Genomic DNA, 21,263 nt, shown 5'->3' with positions numbered 1-21,263 from the left:
TTGTTTCCACTGTGGATGTCATAATGCAATAATAAAGACAAATGTAAACAAAAAGTGTGGGTGAGTCTTCACTTTTGTTGTGTGAGAAGATGCTTTAAGTGTTATAAGGCTTTTGATGTTTAAATTTTGATGAATTTAAAGGATTCCAGACTCAAGATTGAAGGCTCTCTATGGTCATTACAAATAAAAACTTAAATAAGATAAATATACTGACACATTATAAATAAAAATACAATAATTAAACACAATTTAGTAACATGTATTAAATAGTAAACATGTTTATGTATATACACACACATATCTATCTATCTATCTATCTATCTATCTATCTATCTATCTATCTATCTATCTATCTATCTATCTATCTATCTATCTATCTATCTATCTATCTATATATATATATATCTATCTATATATATATCTATATATATATATATATATATATATATATATATATATAATATATATATAGCTGTATACGTATTTATATGTGCGGGTGTGTGTATATACATAAGTGGTCCAGTCAAAGTCCGAGTCTCAATTCAACTTAAACACTGATATGAGTTTAAAGAGGGATGTGCATAAAGAAATGCCTGCAATAACTTTCAGGTTATTGCTACTAAATGTGGTTCTACAAGTTACTGAGTCATGGAATCTACTTAGTTTTTCATAGACCACACAGAGTCTTGTGAAAACCTTCTTTTCCTCATGACTGTGCATGTACAAGATTGTAAACTAAAGGTTTTTACATTGAATTCCCCAACGATAAATTTCCGTCAACATGTTTACACATGTACATGCACACATAAAACTGTGAAAAAAACTCATCCTTTCAACCTTTCAATGAATATTCATTTTGTGAATAATGTTACAGTGATCCTCTGCCAAATAGCTATAAGCAAAAAAGAAAAGAAAAGAAAAACATCTGTCAGATTTGCTAACCTCTCAACTGAAAGCAAAATGTTCCCATGATGAGAGAGTTCTAGAAAACAAATCTGCACTGCTTTGGCAAAATTCCAGCAACCAAACCCAAAACTGAAATTAATAAATGGGGGCTACACCAAATTAGTATATCCAGAGGTTCCTCCAAACAACATGTCACTATCCAGCCAAAAGTCTAGATTCCAAAACCCAAAGCCTGGGCTGTGGTGACTGCCCCAGAGCTAACAGCTCAAACTCTCAATTTAGACATTTAGACATGTCACAACACTACTTGAATTTGAATAGCTAAATTCAGTTCATACCTATTAGTTATGATGTAGTTTGGCAATTTCACAAGCCAAATGCCATCAGGTAAAAAAAAAAAAGTCTGGCCATATCTTCTCTGCCCAAAAACTCAGACAAACACTGATGTAACCTTAGCCCCCGTCCTCAGACAGATACTTGTGGTGGATACTTCCACCAAAAAGCAGACAGAAACTGGCAGCCCTTTAGAAACGAAGGAAAAGTTTTGTCTTTACTAACATTCTCTGTCACACTAAAGATAAATCAAACACTGGTCGGTCTCTTCTTGAGCTCAGTCCTTTCAGCCTGCCAAATGGTTGCATGGTTTATACAAACTGAAATTTGGCTATTTTCATCAACAACAGATGGATTTGCGAACCAAAGGAAAATAGAGTCTAATGCTGCTCTCTTCCAAACTTCAACCAAATGTAGTTATCAAAGAAGTTAAGGAAACCAATCTAATCAGAACCCTGTGCTTTCACACTACAGCAAACCACAACATCACATCTACAAGACAGCAAGTAGGTCGCATATATTACACATATATTACACGCACACATTACATTTATTGTTACATATATCTGCATGGTGCCCATCAAAAGTTGGATTACGGTGGTACATCAGTTGTCATTTACTTATCGAGGACATAAAATATTCTCAAATTCATCGTTAATAAATAATAACGATGTGTGCATACTTAATATACGTACTGTAAATCTATGTATGTCTAATTTTGTAACAGAACATTTTTTTAGTGGGTGTGGGTAAACAGCAGGAGTGGAGGGCAGTGGGTCTACGGCCTGAGAGGCCTTCCTTTTCCACCACCACAGCTCCTTCTTCGCTCCCACTACACTTTGCATTCCCAAACATCTAACTCACCACTGGAGCTTGCGTCATTGTGCCCTGACTCACTCACTAATGTGCATGCATATGCACAATGCACACACACACAGCAGAGCAATGGCAAATTACTGGGCCTAGTTTTCAGGATCTGGTGACCTGAAGCATTTCCTCTTTCCAACACAGCACCAAAAATCTAGGAAGTGTGTATCCAACACCGAGCCAAGGCCTTTGGAGTGTTTTTCTTTGGTTATAAATGTGTTGTCAGAGTGTCTGTACATCTCTTGCTCTCAGGGTAAAGTCAACAGCTGTGGAGGTCATTCATTAATCTACCATCCCTGGGCTGACATTTGTAAGAGGGCCAGGCTGCCTGTAACCGCTCACTATCTGTGATATCACAGAGCCAGCGATACAGCGGGAATAAGAAGAAGCTGTCTGCTCGGCTGCACCTTGGCCTCCTGCTTTTTCTGTCTCTTACCATCTCTTCTTCTTTTCATCACTATTTGTTACGCTGTCGGTCTGAGTTAGCCAGAAGAGCCATTTTCCAGCCTGTCCAATGCTACTCAAGCTCTTTCGATCCAGGAAAAACAAAGAATGTGAAAACAAAAAAATGGAAGTGATGGACACTTTGAAAAACAGAGCCATTCTTAGAAAAGAGAAAAAGGGAAAACAAAACAAAATAGCCCCCGCTTTCACTTCTTTTTTAGATGCTTTTAAAACACATCAAGGATGACTACCTTGCCTTGGAATAGGCTTATCGAGCAGCACAAGTCAAATCAATCTGTGACCGCAGAACAAGGCCTTGGATCCCGTCCTTAAACTTCACTGCAGTATATTCACGTGTAGTTTTGTATTTTTTTTTACTTTCACTTTTAGGTCGAAATGACTGAAACGTAGTCACATTCAAAGTATATGTAACCTAAACAGACACACAAATTATGCTGGTTATAGGTTTAGTATCGATCATGTTATTGACATATGGCTGTATTTTATTGAAAGCTAAATGAAAAGCTAATTTTTTCCATGCGCTTATACTTTTCTCTTGTCATTTCTTTTTCTTCCCATAACTGTTAAAACTGTTCACAACTCCTTGAGCGGTTTTTTTTGCCAGTTTTCTTTAGGTTTCAGTAGGTATACAACCACAGATCAGCAAATTTCTTACTGTTTTTAGGGCAGATTTCCTACGAGAGTGTTAACTTTCATAAACTTGAGTGAATTTATGCAGATAAAAATGCAGTGCAGTTAGTTTCCACATAAAGTGGGGGAATGTGGTCTCACTACTATTTATCCGTCTTTACTTAACACTGAAAGCTTATGTTTGATTTGTTACAAATCAATGATGTCAGGAATTAAAATAGTCTCTCCATTGTTACACTATAGCAGGAAAAGTGGGGAAAGCAATGGGAAATATACACTCACCATTCATTCCTCAGGTATACCTGTTTAGTTTCTCATTTATGCAGATATTCAATTGGCCAATCACATGGCAGCAAAGTAGCGCATTTTAGGAATTTGGGCACGGTAACGACAACCTGCCGAAGTTCTAACCAAGCATCAGATTAGAAAATAAAGGCAATTTGAGTGACTTTGAATATGGCATCAGTGATGATGCCAGTTGGACTGGTGTGAGTATTTCAAAAACTGTTGATGTACTGGGATTTTCTCACACAACCAGAGAACACTGAAACATCAGAGAACATCGAAAAAAAGAGGAAAAAAGAGGAAAAATCCAGTGGGCTGCAATTCTCTGGGTGAAAATGCCTCGTTGATGCCAGAGGTCAGGAGAGAATGGCCAGAGTCCATGAAGCTGATATGAAGGGAACACCGAGCCAAACATTCAACTCATTACCACCAAGGTATGCAAAACAGCATCTCCGACTGCACAACACTGAACCCTGAAGCAGTAACAGGGAAAACCACACCACGAGTTCACACGTGCCCACCAATGTTAGGGAATAGAAGCTTGGAAAAATGTCGCTTGCTCTAATTTCAGAATTTGTTGTAAACAATATGAAACCATGGACCCATCCTGCCTTCTGTCAGCGGTTCAAGTTCATGATGGTGGTGTAATACTATCTGGGATATTTTGTTGGCACATTTTGTTACCTTAATATCAATGGGACTGTCACTTTATAACCAGTGTACCCATCTTCTGACAAGCCATGCCACAGAGATCAAATAATCTCAAACTGGTTTCTTGAACATGACAATAAATTCACTCTACTGAAATGGGCTTGACAGACCTTTGGGATGTGGTGTAATGGACAGAAGGCAAAAGGAGGTCCAACCTGATACTAAGAAGGTACACTAAATAAAGTGGATTTATGCAATAATGATAAGGCTTGCCATAGTGTTTTCTACCTTCTTACTTATGTCCAATTTCATTTTTGTTTTTTCCCTTTGAATGCTGTTCTGACTCCCTTCTGACTCATAATTAATAGTTAAAACCAAACGAAGAGTTGAAGGAAAATACCACCCTGCTGGCCAGGACTGATGAGACTGGGACAGTCAAAGCTGGAGAGTCAAAGTGAAAGGATGCTAGAAAGTTAGTACAGAACTTACTGTGGATATTAAGGAGGTCAACTTTACTACTTTTTAAGCAGACAAGGACATGAACCTTTGATTTTACATTGAGTATATCTCCTTTTTGGAACTCACAAATCCATCCCTAACCTTTTTCGCCAATATGGACCTTTCTGCAATGACCAAACTGTCACAACTCCACAAGCTAGAGATGACACCCATGTACATAATACCCCAGTATCTTATCTGTTCAGAGTAAGTGCATAAAAGGAGAAGAAATTCGTAACTCTTCCTTTTCCATCCTTCCAGTTGGCTCCAATGGGAGAGGTCTGACCTATCTCACACTCCTAGAGCACTAAAGGGACTCAGTGATCCTTTATCTGAGCATGAAAAACAATGAGTGGATTCCAGCAACTTCTTGGCCTGTCAGTGGAGGAGAATATTCCACAGATGGCTGATTGTGTTATGAAAATGAAATATTAACCTTTGGCTAGAGTGATATACTTTGGTTTGTGATTTTCCTCTGCAACATTTCCGATGTTTTTAAGGAATATAATTTTATACTGGTAAACATCAAACGATCAAAACAACAGGCGTGCTACAGTGATGTAATGCAAGCGGCGTATTAAGGCCCAACGGGCAAAATCTATTACATGTGTTGCAACAAGTAAGAGCAGCAATTTTATGACACACTGGAAGAAACTAATTAGACGTTCTTCTCTGAAATAGTCAGCTGTCCTTTGACCACGGAGAACAAAAACAAATCGCTTTGACCTACACTTGGAAAATAAACGGTATCATTCACACTGCACGGCTCAAAAGTATAGCGCAATGACTCGCGTGGGTTCGACTTCTCTCCTGACTCATAATTAATGGTGAAAACCAAATGGAGAGGTGAGGGAAAATCCCGCCCCGTTGGCTGTGAGGGGTGAGACCGGGACAGTCAAAGCTGGAGAGTCAAAGTGAGAGGACGCTGGAAAGTTAGGACAGAACCTACTGTGGATATTAACGAGGTCTTTACTTTACTGCTATTTTTAAGCGGACAAGGACATGAAACTTTAATTTTACATCGAGTATATCGCCTTTTTGGAACGCATCAATTCTGCGTCTTTACGCACGAGAGGAAAAAACAAATAAAACAACAACTTCGACATTTTTGGAAATCTGCTCATTGCAGGGATGTTCAAACGAGCCACATCATTCTGACAGGTAGGATAACTTTCTAGCATACTGTTGCGGGAGCGAAGAAAAACACACCGATTGCGCAAAGACTGTGCGCTAACAATGCACGAGCTCTATGTCATTTTTGATAACTTTCACAAAACAGGAAAGTCAGGAAGAGGAAAGTTACGCAGAGGCAGGATTTCAATTAAAGCCTCTGGCATTTTTTACTTCTGTAAAGAAGTTGGCTGTAACACTGTGCCTTGTTTCTGAAACTGGAAGAAACTTAATTTATGTTCAGCGTCATTGTGAGGGGGGCATTTCTGGATCATTTAAAGACCTTTATAAAAGTCTTTTATTTTTTTAAGGAAAAGAAAGAAAGAATAATAAATGATGACATAAACACTCCCTAGACTCATTATTCAACTATAATGCCAAAATTGTAAGTACTTTAAGTAAGTGGTAGTGGATAGAACAAAAGAACGGGCAGTTTAGATCATCTGATTGTTTTCAGTTTCTTCATGAGACTGTGTTTTATTTAACCTGTAAGTGCCACTGCTGTCTTTGTCAGGACACTTGTCTGAAGGGATTTTTGTTCTGATGTACTTATTTGCTTAGTTGCATAGCTTTAAACTGGCAATACTTTCCTTTTTTCAATGCAGATTTGATGTTTCTATAGAATAATCTTCTTTAGTTCCCAAGCTCAGAGAAAACCGAGTAATTTTTAAACGTTATCTTTTAACTTTTCTTCACAGGCTCCTCAAAGGATGTGACTCTGCCAACTTGACCACCCTTGCCTCTGTGTCCAGTGCTGTGCCGCCCTCTGCTGTGTGACCGAGGAAGGTCAAGAAGGGCCAGGCAGTATGAGTAATCAAATAGAGGAGGGGATGAACCCTGTCATAGTCATCCACTACAACCACTCGGGAAAGTGGGAACGGCCCCGCGTCAGTGGGGCCTGCAAAATGGTGCTGCTGCTCCTCATCTGCGTGCTGATTGTTCTGGAGAACATTACAGTTCTCCTCGCCATCTGGAGGAATAAGCGCTTCCATAGCCGTATGTACTTTCTCATTGGAAACCTAGCGTTGTCAGACCTGCTGGCTGGGGTGGCTTATATGGTTAACATCTTTAACTCGGGACCAAAAACCTTCTTCTTGACGCCACTGGAGTGGCTGGCCAGAGAAGGCAGCATGTTTGTAGCCCTCAGCGCTTCCACCTTCAGCCTTCTGGCCATTGGGATCGAGAGGCACATGACAATGGTGCGTCTGCGCCCCTGCGAGACAGCAGGTCGAGGTCGGCTTCTAGCACTGCTGGTAGCCTGCTGGCTTGTGTCGGTACTGCTGAGTGCTCTGCCCAGCCTGGGCTGGAACTGCCTAAACAATCTGCCTTCCTGCTCCACAGTGCTGCCGCTCTATGCTAAGAGTTATATTGCTTTCTGCATCAGTGTGTTCAGTGCCCTGTTGGTGGCCATCATTATACTCTACATCAGGATCTACCGTCTGGTGACCTCCAGTAGCCGCAGGGTGAGCAGCCGGCCTTCAGAGCGTTCGTTGGCCTTGCTTCGTACGGTGGTTATTGTGCTTGGGGTTTTTGTCATGTGCTGGTCTCCCTTGTTTCTCCTGCTCCTGCTGGATGTTGGTTGCAGTCCAGATAAGTGCCCTGTTCTCTACCAGGTGGACTGGTTCATTGCCCTTGCTGTACTCAACTCTGCTCTTAACCCCCTCATATATACTCTGTCCAGCAGAGAAATGAGAAGCGCATTTTTCCGGTTGCTGTGCTGTTGTCAGACCAGCATGGAGCACACTGGGACTCCTGCAGTGGGCAACCCCAACCTAGGGACAATCATCCCCACAGGAGAAAACAGCAAGACAAGTTTTGGTGGAGGAGGGGGGAGCGGGGATGGGAAGTCTACAATGAATAGAGGGAAGGTTCCCACACCTGTGAACTTAGACAACAAGCACGGAGATCCCTCCGCCACCGCCGTGCCCCATCCTTCAGGGCCAGCAGACCTGCTTTCAGCTGTACTTGTCAAGGCGGGAGCGCTGCCAGCCCTCAACAAGTTTTAAATGGAAAAGCCTAAATGAGGTGTTACAGTTACACAGAAACAGACTGGTCTGAAATAATCCTGCTACCAGCCACTTTTTGCTTGTACAGTGTCGTTTGGGAAGCATGGCTTAGATGAAGTAATGATAAAATAATTCAGAAATTCATTTGGAACCAAATGCATCTGATTCTGAATCATAGTACAAAGGAACTCTTAAAGCCACTATTTACAGGAACTCAGATGTCTTTTCCAACACTAAACTCGCTCGAATACAGCGTCGGAGACTTACTTGGATTTAGAAATTTTCGACATTGAATTCATATTGACTGGGGATGCCGTAAAGCATGATTTACTCTTTTAGTGTTTTGTCTGTCATTGAGGGTTTTTTTTCTTGTCATTTTAAGCAAAATGATCAAATTCTTGCACTTTTCTTTTTTTTTGCATGTACTATACGCAGGAAATCTTCAAACACCTGCATTTTTCATTACTTGACTGATAGACTATTTATTTTCTGTGAGAACATTTGCCACCTTAATGCTACACAGCAGTGTTTTATTTTTTGTTTGTTTTTTGCTTTGTGTGCATGAAACCCATCATGGTACTAGGACTTTACTGTTCACTTTATTATTGATTATTTGCAATGCACTGTGAGAGAAACCTATTCTATAAGTTTAGTGCCAGACTAGCAGCCTCATCAGGCTGTGATGTGCATAATTACAAACCAAAAACAACAAAAAACCTGTTGGTTGAAGGAAAAATGACACTGCTAGTAGTTGATTCTTACCACTAGTGGGCAACATAGTAAAGTATGCCCTGATGGTAGTGCTGCAGGAGGTGGTGTTAATTTGTGGGATTCAACTCATGGACATTTCAGGTTCAGGTCAACAGAAGTTACACTGTGAGCAAAATCGGCCTGGCTAATAGCGACAATCATGAAAATATTAGGGTCTCATCAGCACATCTACAAACCACTTGCCCATCAACTAACCACTAGTAAATACGAGTGTTGGATGTGAATTATTTAAGAGTTGTAGACTGTAAATGACATTTATGCTGAGGGTGATGTATTGCCTGATACGTTAAATAGCAAATAAAATTCTATTCGCTTTTATCCGATTTTCATGCGTCATTTTGTTTTATGGAATCAGGGGCTCGTTCCAAATCCCCTTCTTCTCATTTCGTCTGTCCCTGTGATCGCCAGCTGCATAAATTTGCTAAAGAATAGTCATAAAACCCGATGATAAAAACCTTTTGTCAAATGAATGGCAGATTCTACTACTATCAATCCTTCATAAGATCCTTATTGAAGCCTAAGCCGTGAATTCCACACATTTATTAATGTGCGGTATAATTTGCCGTTGGTTTATTAATTGCTTTTCACAGAGGAGAGAAGAAATGTCATCAGATTTAACCTGCTGCACTCATTTAATACCCTAATGGGAGCACGTTCCTGCTATCTTACACGCCTACACATGCAGACATGGGTCAGACGCTGATGAATAATGCAAAAAAATTCTTCATCCGTATTATGACTTGATCTTTCCAGTCAGTGAGGTCATTTGCCGATAAAAGACGTACTACTTGTGGCTACTGTGGAAAAACAGTCCGGGTGTTGTATGAATTCTATGAAAATCATTTAGGATGTTTCTTTAACAAAAAAAAAGAGTGATACCTGTGTGAATGATTTGATTGGCAGAGTATGACAGATAATAATCAGATGTGTAAGCAGCATATTTAGACGTTGATAACTAAAGACAAGGAAAGAATTTGTTTGTTTTTGACCTAAAATACTGCTGCACTAAAGCATACTTTTACACTGAGCTGACAAATGAGCAGAGTTTGATCTTTTTACTGCACCGCGAGACCAGACAGGTGCTGTCAGAGTGGCATTTTATACTTGCCTCAGCTAAAGGATGTGTCTCGGCTCTGCACTTCCAGTTCTGATGAAGAGAGACAGCGAGGACGCAATACCGGCCGAACATTTCCAGCTTAAAGGTCACTGACTGCTTCCTGTCAGAAATGTCTGAACACGTTCTTTTCTGAATTAGCTGGGGATGATTGTGGCCTTATGCCACGTGGAACACCGGAAAATGTCCAAATGTTGAGCTGTGTAGTGTGATTTATAGACAGTGTATCCTGTGTTTCCTGAAACAGTTTACCCAATCTCTGCTTCATCCTCACCATTGCTTTATTAAATCACATCCTCATTTTAGTTCCGCTAAATCTGTCTTTTTTTTAGTCTGAAAACAGGTTTGCAAAGAATAGAAGATAAATAAAAATCCATAAAAATAAGCAACATACAGAATAATAGAAAATTTCACTCTCAGAAATTTCACCGAGGGGATCCAGCGATATTTAAAACACGTTAAATTAATGCTATTCCAAAAAGGATGATTATTCTTCATCCCCTCCTTAACATAAAGTTTGGAGTTTGAGATAAATCTTTTAATGTCATGGCAAAAAAAAGTAAACTAAATATTCTGGCACTATCATGTACAAATACCCTAATGTAACAGCAAGATGGACTGCTACTCCTAAATGTAGACAATACAATGAAAAACAAGGAATGAATAAATAACTTGGGGGAAAAAAATCATAGGCAGAATTGTCCAAAATAGAAGCAACACAATCACAGTGGTCAAGATTACAACAATGTGGGATTTTTACAGGGACCAAAATATTTAACAGCTCACAAAAGGCAACAAAGTGAAGATCAGCTGCAATCTGTGCAGATCAGCTGATCTCAGTGTCACCAAGCACCGGGTGACGGCTCAGCTGAAGCAGTTTGAGACATTCCACTCGCCAAATCTCCGCGAAACAGTCCATGCTGACTTAACCTGCCCAGAGCTGCGGTATCTTTGCAAGCCACTTTGCAAGCCACCTGTATTCCACCCCTTTTACTGCTCAGTTCTATGCTGGGATTTTGCTGCTGATCTCACTCCTCCAGCTGCCTCCAGAGTGGGGAGGTGAGCTCCTTATGTTTTTATGCTTCATGAGAAAGGGTGGGGAGGTCCCAAAACCTACACTGACATTTACAAATGACTACAAATGTAACCTAAGATTTTCTTTTGACTGTAGTGGTGTTGGCTGAAATGTTATTTAAGGACGTGTGTAGTATGTACAGTGAATTACAGTTTCCAGCTGATTTTAGAACTCCTTTTTTTCATTCTGACCTTGTATTTGGATCAACGTATTAGAAGCAAGTCATAAAAAGATGTCAGTCTGTCTTGAAATGACAGACAGTTCTTGGTTGACCCAAGTACATTTTCTTGAAATAACCTGCTTTACAGTGTTGGAGATGTGCTGGCAAACGTTTAATATAGACCTATAATAACTTACAGTATATATCAGCTGTGGTTTCCTAACATCACTTACTGCCACTGATAATGATTTTTGTACAAAACCTTCTTAACAAACACAGAAGCAGGCAACAGTCATTATTTTTTAAGAGAGAAAACAAAAAGGTGGAAATAAAAGACACAATGTTGCACATGTCGGCATCATTTTCTAATCCAAAAGCCTTCTTTCTTTGCCCAACATCTATGCCCAGATAAAGAAAAGGACTTTAGCCCAGGGGCCTTAATTTGGGGACTGTGAAGACATAAAGTAGAAAAGTGAATAAATGTTGTTTTTCTAAATAATAATCCTGTTCTTCAAATCCAAGCTATGACAGATTCAATTTCTCCAGTACCTGAAGCAAACACCGTAAATGGTCTGTGTGCTAACTAGGTCAATCACCTTAATAAATCATGTTAACTAAATAGCCATGACTAGTGTTCTTTAAGGATTTAGACATGGTGGATTTGTGTTATTCTCTGTGCACAATGCTTATTTGCATATGACTAATGTGAACACAACGGAGGACAAGAGAATCACACCCCCTCCCATCATCACAATCCTGGCTTTATACCGCTGTGTGCTGAGGAAGTGTGCATGCGTGTGCATGCATTTGCACACATCCCGTTTTTGTGCACAGACGTGTGCACGCCGCGTGTTTCAGAGAAAGAACAAAGACTCCATCTGGTCCAGTCACTGAATGTGCCAGTATGAAACACTTCTGTCATTCTCAAGTCCCTTTTTGATGTAGCTTGGAGGTGGAGTGGAGCCAGGCCGAGAGCTGCGAGGGGTCCCATTTGAGGCGGCCACTCACGCTGGGAGCTCCCGAGTTGAAGCCATTCCCTGCTCTGCAGCCGAGTTGTACCACTCTCACCAGAGGAGGGAATCATTCATCTGGTGTGTGATGATTCTCCTCCCCTGTCTTCACCTCCATTGCTCCTCGATTCAATACAGTGTAATTACACGTGGAACAAAGAGAGCAAAGACTCAAACAGACGTTGGTGATAAGCCCCCCAGGATCACGGGGCTTTATCTAGGGAGCAGGTGGGATGAAGCCGAGGGAGCCGAGGCAAAGGTCACTTTGCAGGAGGATATCTGGAGGAGCTTGCTGAGATTTGGATTGGTGGACACTCCTCCCAGCATTCCCCTCAGCACCCCATTGCCATTAATTCTCCTGTCTAGTGCTGATCAAGTAGAATGAAAGCAGAATAGTTGAATTTGACAGCCTTTTTTATCATCTCAGCTAAGTCATTTTTTACTTTTTTACTTTTTGTTTCTCAGCATCAACAAAAACATCTTAATATACTAGACAACCATGAGACAATATCTGATCAAAGATGAGCACAGAGCCAATTCTGTGGCTTGTAGGGCTGCGACTAATTATTCACTCTTAATTGATTTTTGATTAATGTACTAATCCTTCTACAAACTGTGTGAAAATAACAGAAAACTTCTCATCTCCATTTTCCAAAGCCTGCTTAGATGGTTTTAAACAGCCTATTGGCTTAATAACAGTGTGAATGGTAAAAAACAGAGACAAAGAAAACTGCACATTTTCACATAAACAGTAATATTTGCTAGAGAAATTACCTAATGACCTATTTATGTCTGATTAAATGCTGAGAGATTTACTTACTAGTTTTTCATATGAGAATAGAGACTCTGTTTTCATCTATTTTTATCTTTAGTCCTAGCCATCATGTCTGCGCTTGATAGTGGAAATATTTTATTCTGTCATGATCAGCTGTCCAAAAACAGTCTGAAGTATTTTTCATCTGTGCTCTGTGTCTGTTTGCAGGAATTAACATTGTGTTCATCACCCAAACTACACAAACTACACGACATGCAGGCAACAAAAACAGGAGTAATATTTTAATGTCTCCCAGAAAGGCTCAAGGAGGACATCATATCTCCAGTTTATCTGTCATGACGCCACACAAATACCACACCTAGAAAGTCTGAAGTCTAATGCATTGCACCACATAAATGGAATTTTATATTTCACCGGCCACATAATTAGGTATACCAGTTTAACTGCCCGTAAACACAAATATCGAATCACCCAATCACATGGCAACAACTTAATGCGTTTATGCTCATTCATGGTCAAGATGACCTGCTGAACTTTAGAGGATCAGAATGAGGAAGAGAGGAGATTTAAGTGAGTTTTAATGTGCCGTGGTTGTTTGTGCCCAACTGGCCGGTATGAATATTTCTCATTTTCTCACAAACCATCTCCAGGGTTTACAGGAAATGGTCCATAAAAGAGAAAATATCCAGTGAGCGGCAGCGCTCGAGAGATCAAAGAAGAATGGCCAGACTGCTTTGAGTTGATCGGAAGACAACAGTAACTCAAATAACCACTTGTTACAACCAAAGTATACAAAAGATTATATCTGAATGTAGTACAAATGGAAAAATGAAGCCACTGGACTACAGTGTGGACCACACTGTGTGTCATTCCTGTCAGCTGAGAATAAGAAACTGAGACTACAGTTCAGACGGAAACATGTTGCCTGGTCTGATGAGTCTTGATTGTAACTGCAACATATGGATGGTAGGGTCAGAATTTGGCATGAACAAGCTGAATGGCTCCGTCATGGCAGCAGTTTAGGTTGGTGGTGGTGATGTAATTGTGTGGGGGTTATTTTCCCGGAATATTTTGAGCCTCTTAGTACCAAAATGAGCATTGTTTAAATACCACAGCCTACCTGATTACTGTTGCTGGCCCGTTTTTGACCACAGTGTACTTTTTTTCCGATGGCTGTCACAAAGCTCAAATTATCTCAAATGCCCTGCACAGTCACCAGAACTCCATGGTCAGTGAGTGTGCATTTTAAACCTGAGTGTGATTGCGTGTGGTGTGTTAAACAAGCTCATCTTTGTTCTATTTTGCAGTACCCGGGTCTCTCTTGCAAAAGAAAAATTAAATACAGTACCTGATTAAATGAACACACGTCATGTTTTCATCAGTCTGAGCAACCAGCCGTTCGGCAACAGCTGAACAGATAGGTGGCAGGAGTGGGTAAGCAATCTCTTCAAAATTCCTTCCCTCTCAAAACCCCCCAAAACAGCAGCTGCCTCCCTCACCCAGCCTTCTCTGATTGCAGTCTTCTGGCAGGCTCTGACGGCAAACACACACCTGCTCACACTGACCTCCAATTTATCTCTTGTACGCCTGCCTGCCACAACTGTAGGGATTAACATGTCTGGAATAGGGGTTTAAGTGAGAGGGAGGATGGCGGCCTCTTAGTCTGACATGCATGTCCCGTCTCTCACTTGTGGCACTGAGTTTGTGTGCACAGCTGGCTAATTCCCTGCCTCTGTGCATGCAAACAGCCTGGAGGTTTCTGTGCAATATTGTGCGAAAGAGAAACTGAGGCTGAAGATCCAAAGTGTGCATCTCATAAATGTTAAAGCCCAAGGCAACTTGGGGCTGGAGATGGAATAAATATTTCTACATAACATTCATTAAACACAACAGATGTCTGAGTCTGTCATCAGGTCCGGGTTTAAACACTGCAATATTCGGATGGGTCACCTAGTCCCCACCGAAATGTCTCGTAAAACAACCAAAATTTTTACGTCTTTGTGTTCTTTTCACAATCAGGCTTCTACAACAGCAAGACTTTGACCCTGAAACAAAAGGTATCTAAACTGTAAGAAATCCATTTATGTATTGAATACTTCTACTTGCATGTTATGGATCTGTGTGTATACATTATGTGGTTCCCAAAATGCTGTCTGGCTCTGAGGTGATCACAGGTGTTCATTCCTCCAAGCTTATCTGATGGATTAACAGCTGGCGTCACCGCATAATCGTCGACACCCACCACATCTGACATTACACACATTCTGATTCTGATATGACAGCCGCTCACGCGCACACACACACACACACACACACACACACACACACACACACACACACACACACACACACACACACACACACAGACAGAGTGGAAGACACACATTTTTCCGTTTACCCACAGAGAATTACTGGATATTGCTGAAGGGATGGAGCCACTTCTCCAACCTTCACAAATGCGCTCATAAAAATATAGCTTAACAGTAGGCAAGTTTCTGTCTGATAAAAACAAAAGAAAATCGAATAAAAACACCCTTCAAAGCAGAGAACAGCTAAGCGCTAGACAAAAGCCAGAAAAATGTGGGAATATTTGTTTGATTTTTACATGCTGCATTCCCGCTGTCGTTATTATTCATATTCCTCCCCAGGGAGGCTTGTTTGAAAAATGGGACTGAAGCAGCCCCCCCTCCCCGTAATGTCACCGTCTCACTCTTAGACTCACAAACACCCACGCGCACACTTGTTTGGAGTCTTATTGGGGAAGTACAGCCAGGCTGCGTCTCCCTCCCATCCCTCCTGCTCCTCCTCACTTTCTTCATCTCCCTCCCTCCCATTTCCCCCCCTTCACTCTTTCTCCCCAAAACAGGGTGATCCAGCTCGTCTCCTCTCTCCGTCACGCGGGTAATCAGCCTCTGCTATTTCATTTGCCTCAGTAATGAAAGCAATCCCAGTGCTTTTCACTGCAGCGCAGCCCAAATAATGAGGACTGCCTCACCCCTCCTCAGCCACACCTCACCCCTAGTTCTCACCCTCTCCCTCCCAACCCTGCTGTTAATGGATGAAGGAAAGCAAATGTGTGTGCGTGTGTGTTTGAGTATGTGAAGCACGCAATCTTGCCAAGTCCTTTGTGCCTCTTTTCTCCTGCTGCAAAGGAGCCTATTATATACAATTTCATCAGCAATGCTCTTAATCAGAATATTTTGGAAGGTTTTTCCCGCCTACATTAGTGGTTCCTAACCTTTATTACACATGACTAACATCAACGTGTTAGAACTACTCACAGGATGCACATCTAAGCTGTAAGCAGTTATTCTGCTATTTCCCATTCCCCAGTAGCTTTTCCAAAGGAGGTAAATTGCAAACAAACAAAGAAAATTATTTCATAATAAGAAAATCAAAATGAGTAAGAAATTAAAAAAATGTTGCAAAGCAGAAATGAGATGTTTATTGTTTCCAAATCTTCTACATTTCCTCCCCAAGTCAGGAACCACTAATTGTGATTAAAAATGTACAAGACAACCCTTTAAAAACACTGATTTGATTACAGGGTAATGCAGAGGTTATAGAGTGCAACCTAACATCTTTCGCTCCCTTTTTAAATTTTCATTTTTATAGCCTTAAGAAACAATGATTGAAATTAATTTTCCTTTCGAATGTGTCTGGTAGAAACCATCCCTTTCCTAACAGGAGTTTTAAACCACACAGTCAGTGCTGTTACCAGACAGCAGCAATGAGACTCCATCCCATTTTGCAAACATCTAATTCATCTTCAAGAGGGCCTGTGGAACCAGCTTCCAGTTTGGATTCGGGAGACAGACACTATCTCTACTTTCAAGATTAGGCTTAAAACTTTCCTTTTTCCTAAAGCATATAGTTAGGGCTGGACCAGGTGACCCTGGATCCTCCCTTAGTTATGCTGCAATAGATGTAGGCTGCCGGGGATTCCCATGATGCATTGAGTATTTCTTCTTCAGTCACCTTTCTCACTCACTATGTGTTAATAGACCTCTCTGCATTGAATCATAATTAATCTCTGTCTCTCTTCCACATCTTGTCTTTTATCCTGTCTTCCTTCTTTCACCCCAACCGGTCGTGGCAGATAGCCCCGCCCCTCCCTGAGCCTGGTTCTTCCTGTTAAAAGGGAGTTTTTCCTTCCCACTGTCGCCAAAGTGCTTGTTCATAGGGGGTCATATGATTGTTGGGTTTTTCTCTGTATGTATTATTGTAGGGTCTACCTTACAATATAAAGCGCCTTGAGGCGACTGTTGTTGTGATTTGGCGCTGTATAAATATGTAATGACTATGCCAGACAAAAATTGTGCAATATTCAATCAAATGCGATTTAATATAGCCAGTGTTCTTAATAATCCCAATTTGTTTTGGCTTTCAATATTTGATTCGCATCTCTGTCTTCATATGAACCTTCTCCTCAGTTTCTGGGCTTATCTTATCTTTAAGTTAGTCAAAGACGAGACCAGCTTTTATAAACCCAGTATTGTCTTTCAAATGCAAGAAATAAGAGATAAAAGGTCAGTGAGCTCAAGGCAAATACAACACAGCTTCTCTTCGCTTATGAAGGAAAATCAACAACGTAACTCTGTCAAGCACATCAATAGAAAACTGTACGGAACTGACTGGATGGAAATAAGCAAGACTTTATGTAGAAAAGCTTTTGGAATATAACTGCTGCTGGTAAAAACCTTTTACACTTGAAAATAGCATACTTGCAACATGGATTTTTCAATGTTTACAAAAGGGTTTCCCAAGCCTGAGGATGAAGAAGGAATCTAATCTGATACAGTAAGACTCAACTGACTGATTCTAGCAGAAATATGAAAAATCAGCACAATGGCTGCAAGGTTTTCACCTAACAACAGCAATATTTTACCAGTGTCGATGAGGTGTTAATGTGGAACAGCAATAATTTAATCTCAGTCTCCTGCTGGTCTTCGGTACATTCAGAATACACACTTTCTCCTCTTCGGAGCTCTGCAAACATCCACTGGAAAGAAATGCAATGAAATGAACGGGTTTTTTTGTCCTTAAGTCAGCTTCGTTTGGATGAGAGAGAAAAGGTGCCTCAAGTTCAGGTACTGCATTTCACGTGAATCAGTCCCCAAGATGTTTCAGCTTGGCACGGGTACACAGCAGTGGTAGGTAAGAGTATAAGCTCCTCATGTGTTGAATCATCAAAAGTCTTCCAGTCAAAATAGAGGAGGATGCTTTCACTCCACTGGGTAGATCCAGTCAAACATTCATGTTCGAAGTGTCTGATCACTGAAAGGGCGCTCCAGGGCGGTCAGAGTGTCTGCACCAACACTGGGAATAGCAAAGACAGGTGCTCGGCGCCTCTGATCGGGAGTTTGTGTGTGGTGTAAAAGTGGATGAGCTCTGGGATGGTGTCAAAGGGCGGGCTGTTCTGTCCCAGCACGTACTTGCCATCTTTACACTGGGTGAACTTCATGTGCATGAAACCTTGACAGCTCCTGTGAGAGTAAAAGCAGAACGGTAGATTGAGGACGGACATAAAAAGGAGAAAGAGCGAAAAAAAGAAGAGGGATGACATTAAACGTAGGGCACATAAAACACCATTCAGGCTTCCACACATTTTGTCGCGTAATGACGGTGAAAGTGACAGGCCAGATTTATGCTCACGCCTTTTGTTCTTTCGCTTTGAGGACACAATTTTAACCAACATTTAACACCATGTCACAAATTAGGAAGGAAGTGACATTATGATGGATGGATAAGCGGTGTTTTAACACATGGAAGAGAAACACAAAGTCAGAGGGAGAGCGAGAAAGATGAATGCTCCAGACTGTGAAAGTGGCTCCGCTCAGAGGACCACACCTCCCCTTTAAAATCGGTGCAGCGCGACAGGACTTCCCCTTTAAGAGCCAGCCAGCCAGCCATGATGTATGTCTAATTATAGAAGCGGAGGGAAAGACAAGGGCTGAAACCGGTCACCATAATTATCATTGTTCAAGTAAACCAAATTAAATTTTGAAGAGCAGTGAAACCAAAAGCACTCACTGCAACTATAAACAGCCAAACAACCGGCAGTATGTAACGTCCCACTGGCTTCCTGAGCACCAGAGCCAGACGCTTCATCATGTCAGAGCTCAGAGTTGACAGCGTGTTTTCGTCCAGTCCTGTATGTTTGGGGATTCTTTGTACTAAATGGTAGATTACAACCTACCAGTGCTTGTGCATATTACATGTTGGTTTAAACCTAGCAGGCCTGCCTACTTCAGTGCTGACTCACTTTGACACGGCTTCCTCCTGTCTCCATTAAAACATCCTTAATCAGTCACTGCTTCTATTGTTCACATTTCTGTGTAATCTTAGAATAGCGTAGGTGGGGTTCACATTTTCCAAGGACAGATAAGAGCAATGGCCAAAAATAAACCCACCCCAAAACATACAGATAATGCATTTTTTGATAAAATGTAGGTAGTACTGCTTGTTATTACACAAAGAATCTTTTCTGAAGGTTCTATTGTTGATATTAAATTAAAAAAAAGCCTGCCAATCAGCCAAAACACCCTGATAAAGATTAAACTGATACATCTTCATAGAAGGACAGTTTTCTCCCTTATTTCAATAGTTTAGTCTTATTTCAGTAGCTTAGTCTACCTTTTCTAGCTATGGTACTGGCACAAGATCAGCCAGTTTAGTTAAACCACTGAACTAGATGGTAAAACCCAAAGGATTGTGAAGATACACATACCCGAGTTGGGCTTTTACAGATTTTAAGCGTTCAAATTAGTATTAGGAGAAAAAAAAAACAGACTCTGGGGGTCACAACAACAAGTTATAAATCTCTGTAAAATCAAACATGCAGATTCATCCATTGTGGTAACCCTTTTGGGAAATAAGGTGGCATCTGAAAGCACTTTATCTTTTTATTTTAATCTTTAAAGTCAGTTCTTCTTAACAAAGCTTTTTTTTGTATTCACCAGGTTGCTTGTCTTTTTGGTGTCTTTTAGTGATGTATGTCAGCAGATCTCAGGATCATATTGCTTTAGCTGGACCCTGAAGGTTGACTTCAGTGAAGGCCAGCTTCTTTATGGTTCAAAGAGTTTCTGGTTATATGACTTCTCCTGCACATTTTCCAGCTGTTGAACCATTACCAGTACTGACCTTGTTGCTGGAGAAAAATGTGCGTGTGTGTGTCACATCCATCTTCTCATGTAAATGAGTAATGCATGAGCTTGTTTATATGTCAGCACAACACGGTGACACACTGTGCCTCCCTCTCCCCTCACGCTCCTCTTCCCTCTCTCCTCTCTCTGCCTAATTTCCTTCTTGTGTGTCCCACAGAAGGTAATTCATATTCATTAGTGATTATGTGGAGGATGATGTGTGCACTGAAGTGTGCTCTACCTGGCTGATTACCACTTAGAAGGCCCGCTGGGGCCGTGAAGGAAGGCCACAGAGAGAACCCAAGGTTGGTGTGAGGACAGACCGCTGATGGGAGAATGGTGGTGAGGCCAGGACAATGGATCATGCTAGTAATTACAAGGGAGAGATTTGACCAGATAAGCAGTATTGTGCCCTGCAAATGAGTATCGGGAGGAGAATCAGTGTGGCAGTGATCTTAAGTGGAGGTGATGGTAAAGGGAAGGGAGGGGGAGAGAAGGGGGAGAGACAGATGGAGCGGTGTGGGAGACTGCAATATAATATCAGTAGCTCAGGTGGTGACACACACATACTTTCCACACACTCCTCCTACCACACTTGGCAAGAAAAAAAGAGAAAGATGCAATTAAACTGTATAGCTGTTCATCTGAAAGGGTGCTCAGGTGTTATGCTGCCTGTTGTTGCGTGTGCATGCATGCGTGTGTTTCTTACCGAAGAGAGAGGGAGTAGTCCGAGCGGTTGGCCTGACTGTTCCTCACCAAGTAGCTACACTCTTTACACAGTGTAAGCAGCGACTCCGCTTCCGAACGTGACAGCGAGCCGTGGTACCATCTGAGCAAACGCATAAAGACATGACAAGGCATGAGGGGAAAAAAGCCAAAACCAATAAACAAAAAAAGGGTCAGTTTTACACCTTTGGGAACAGATGTTGACATGTGTTATAAAAATATATTGTAAGATTGACCCCGGTACGTGCAGCAGCAGTCTTTGGTACAATGTGGACCCGAGAGTAAAGTTTTTCCTTCTTTCTTCATTTTTTTTAAAAATTATTACAAAAAAATGTAATGATGACAAACTCAGAGCACCACGCATTTTACTTTCCTAGCTCTAAAATGTCAACAAGCCAGGATGCCTGCTAGCAGGTTGTGGGATCACACAAATTAAATCCATCCTCAGTGGGACACAGATATCTGAAGCAAAGTTCGCTGCAATTCATCCAACAGCTGAGCACTTAAAACTGCAAATGCCAAACCCATCAGTTCTTTCTCTTGGCTAGCATGAATGTCCAGACAGAATTTTATTGCAGTGCATCACTCACTGCTGAAAACCTTCAGTGTGAACATAAGCGTTGGACAGACTGATAGAGCAAAGTGCAAAGAATCTTTGGAGTGTCATTAAAAAAAA

The 21,263-nt window shown here is 41.2% G+C and overlaps 2 protein-coding genes across 5 annotated transcripts in view; one reads left to right on the top strand and one right to left on the bottom strand.

Moving 5' to 3' along the window:
- Positions 1–5,279: 5,279 nt before the first annotated feature.
- s1pr3a (sphingosine-1-phosphate receptor 3a) lies at positions 5,280–10,371 on the top strand. The gene is made up of 2 exons (XM_005920831.3): positions 5,280–5,796; positions 6,504–10,371. Exon 2 carries the CDS (start codon positions 6,612–6,614, stop codon positions 7,809–7,811), a length of 1,200 nt encoding a protein of 399 aa, XP_005920893.1. The 5' UTR covers positions 5,280–5,796; positions 6,504–6,611; the 3' UTR covers positions 7,812–10,371.
- A 6,540-nt stretch (positions 10,372–16,911) lies between these two features.
- shdb (Src homology 2 domain containing transforming protein D, b) overlaps positions 16,912–21,263 on the bottom strand; it is a 24,912-nt gene continuing 20,560 nt past the window's right edge. For 3 of the 4 annotated variants that reach the window (XM_014333150.2, XM_005920835.3, XM_014333149.2), the window contains exons 7-8: positions 20,571–20,690; positions 16,912–18,202 (exon numbers count right to left, since the gene is read on the bottom strand). In XM_014333150.2, coding sequence (XP_014188636.1) covers positions 18,016–18,202; positions 20,571–20,690 — 307 coding nt within the window. In that variant the 3' untranslated portion in view covers positions 16,912–18,015. The remainder of the gene's footprint in view (positions 18,203–20,570; positions 20,691–21,263) is intronic. The other variant, XM_005920834.3, reaches the window with a different exon arrangement.

This window comes from Haplochromis burtoni, unplaced genomic scaffold (assembly GCF_018398535.1).
Source record: "Haplochromis burtoni strain Fernald_Lab_line unplaced genomic scaffold, NCSU_Asbu1 Contig_42, whole genome shotgun sequence".
NCBI classification, from domain to species: domain Eukaryota; kingdom Metazoa; phylum Chordata; class Actinopteri; order Cichliformes; family Cichlidae; genus Haplochromis; species Haplochromis burtoni.
This window is presented reverse-complemented; position numbering and strand designations above follow the sequence as displayed.

Bases quoted from the DNA above. Each gene is read 5' to 3' on its own strand.
- s1pr3a (XM_005920831.3), top strand. From the start codon at position 6,612: ATGAGTAATCAAATAGAGGAGGGGATGAACCCTGTCATAGTCATCCAC.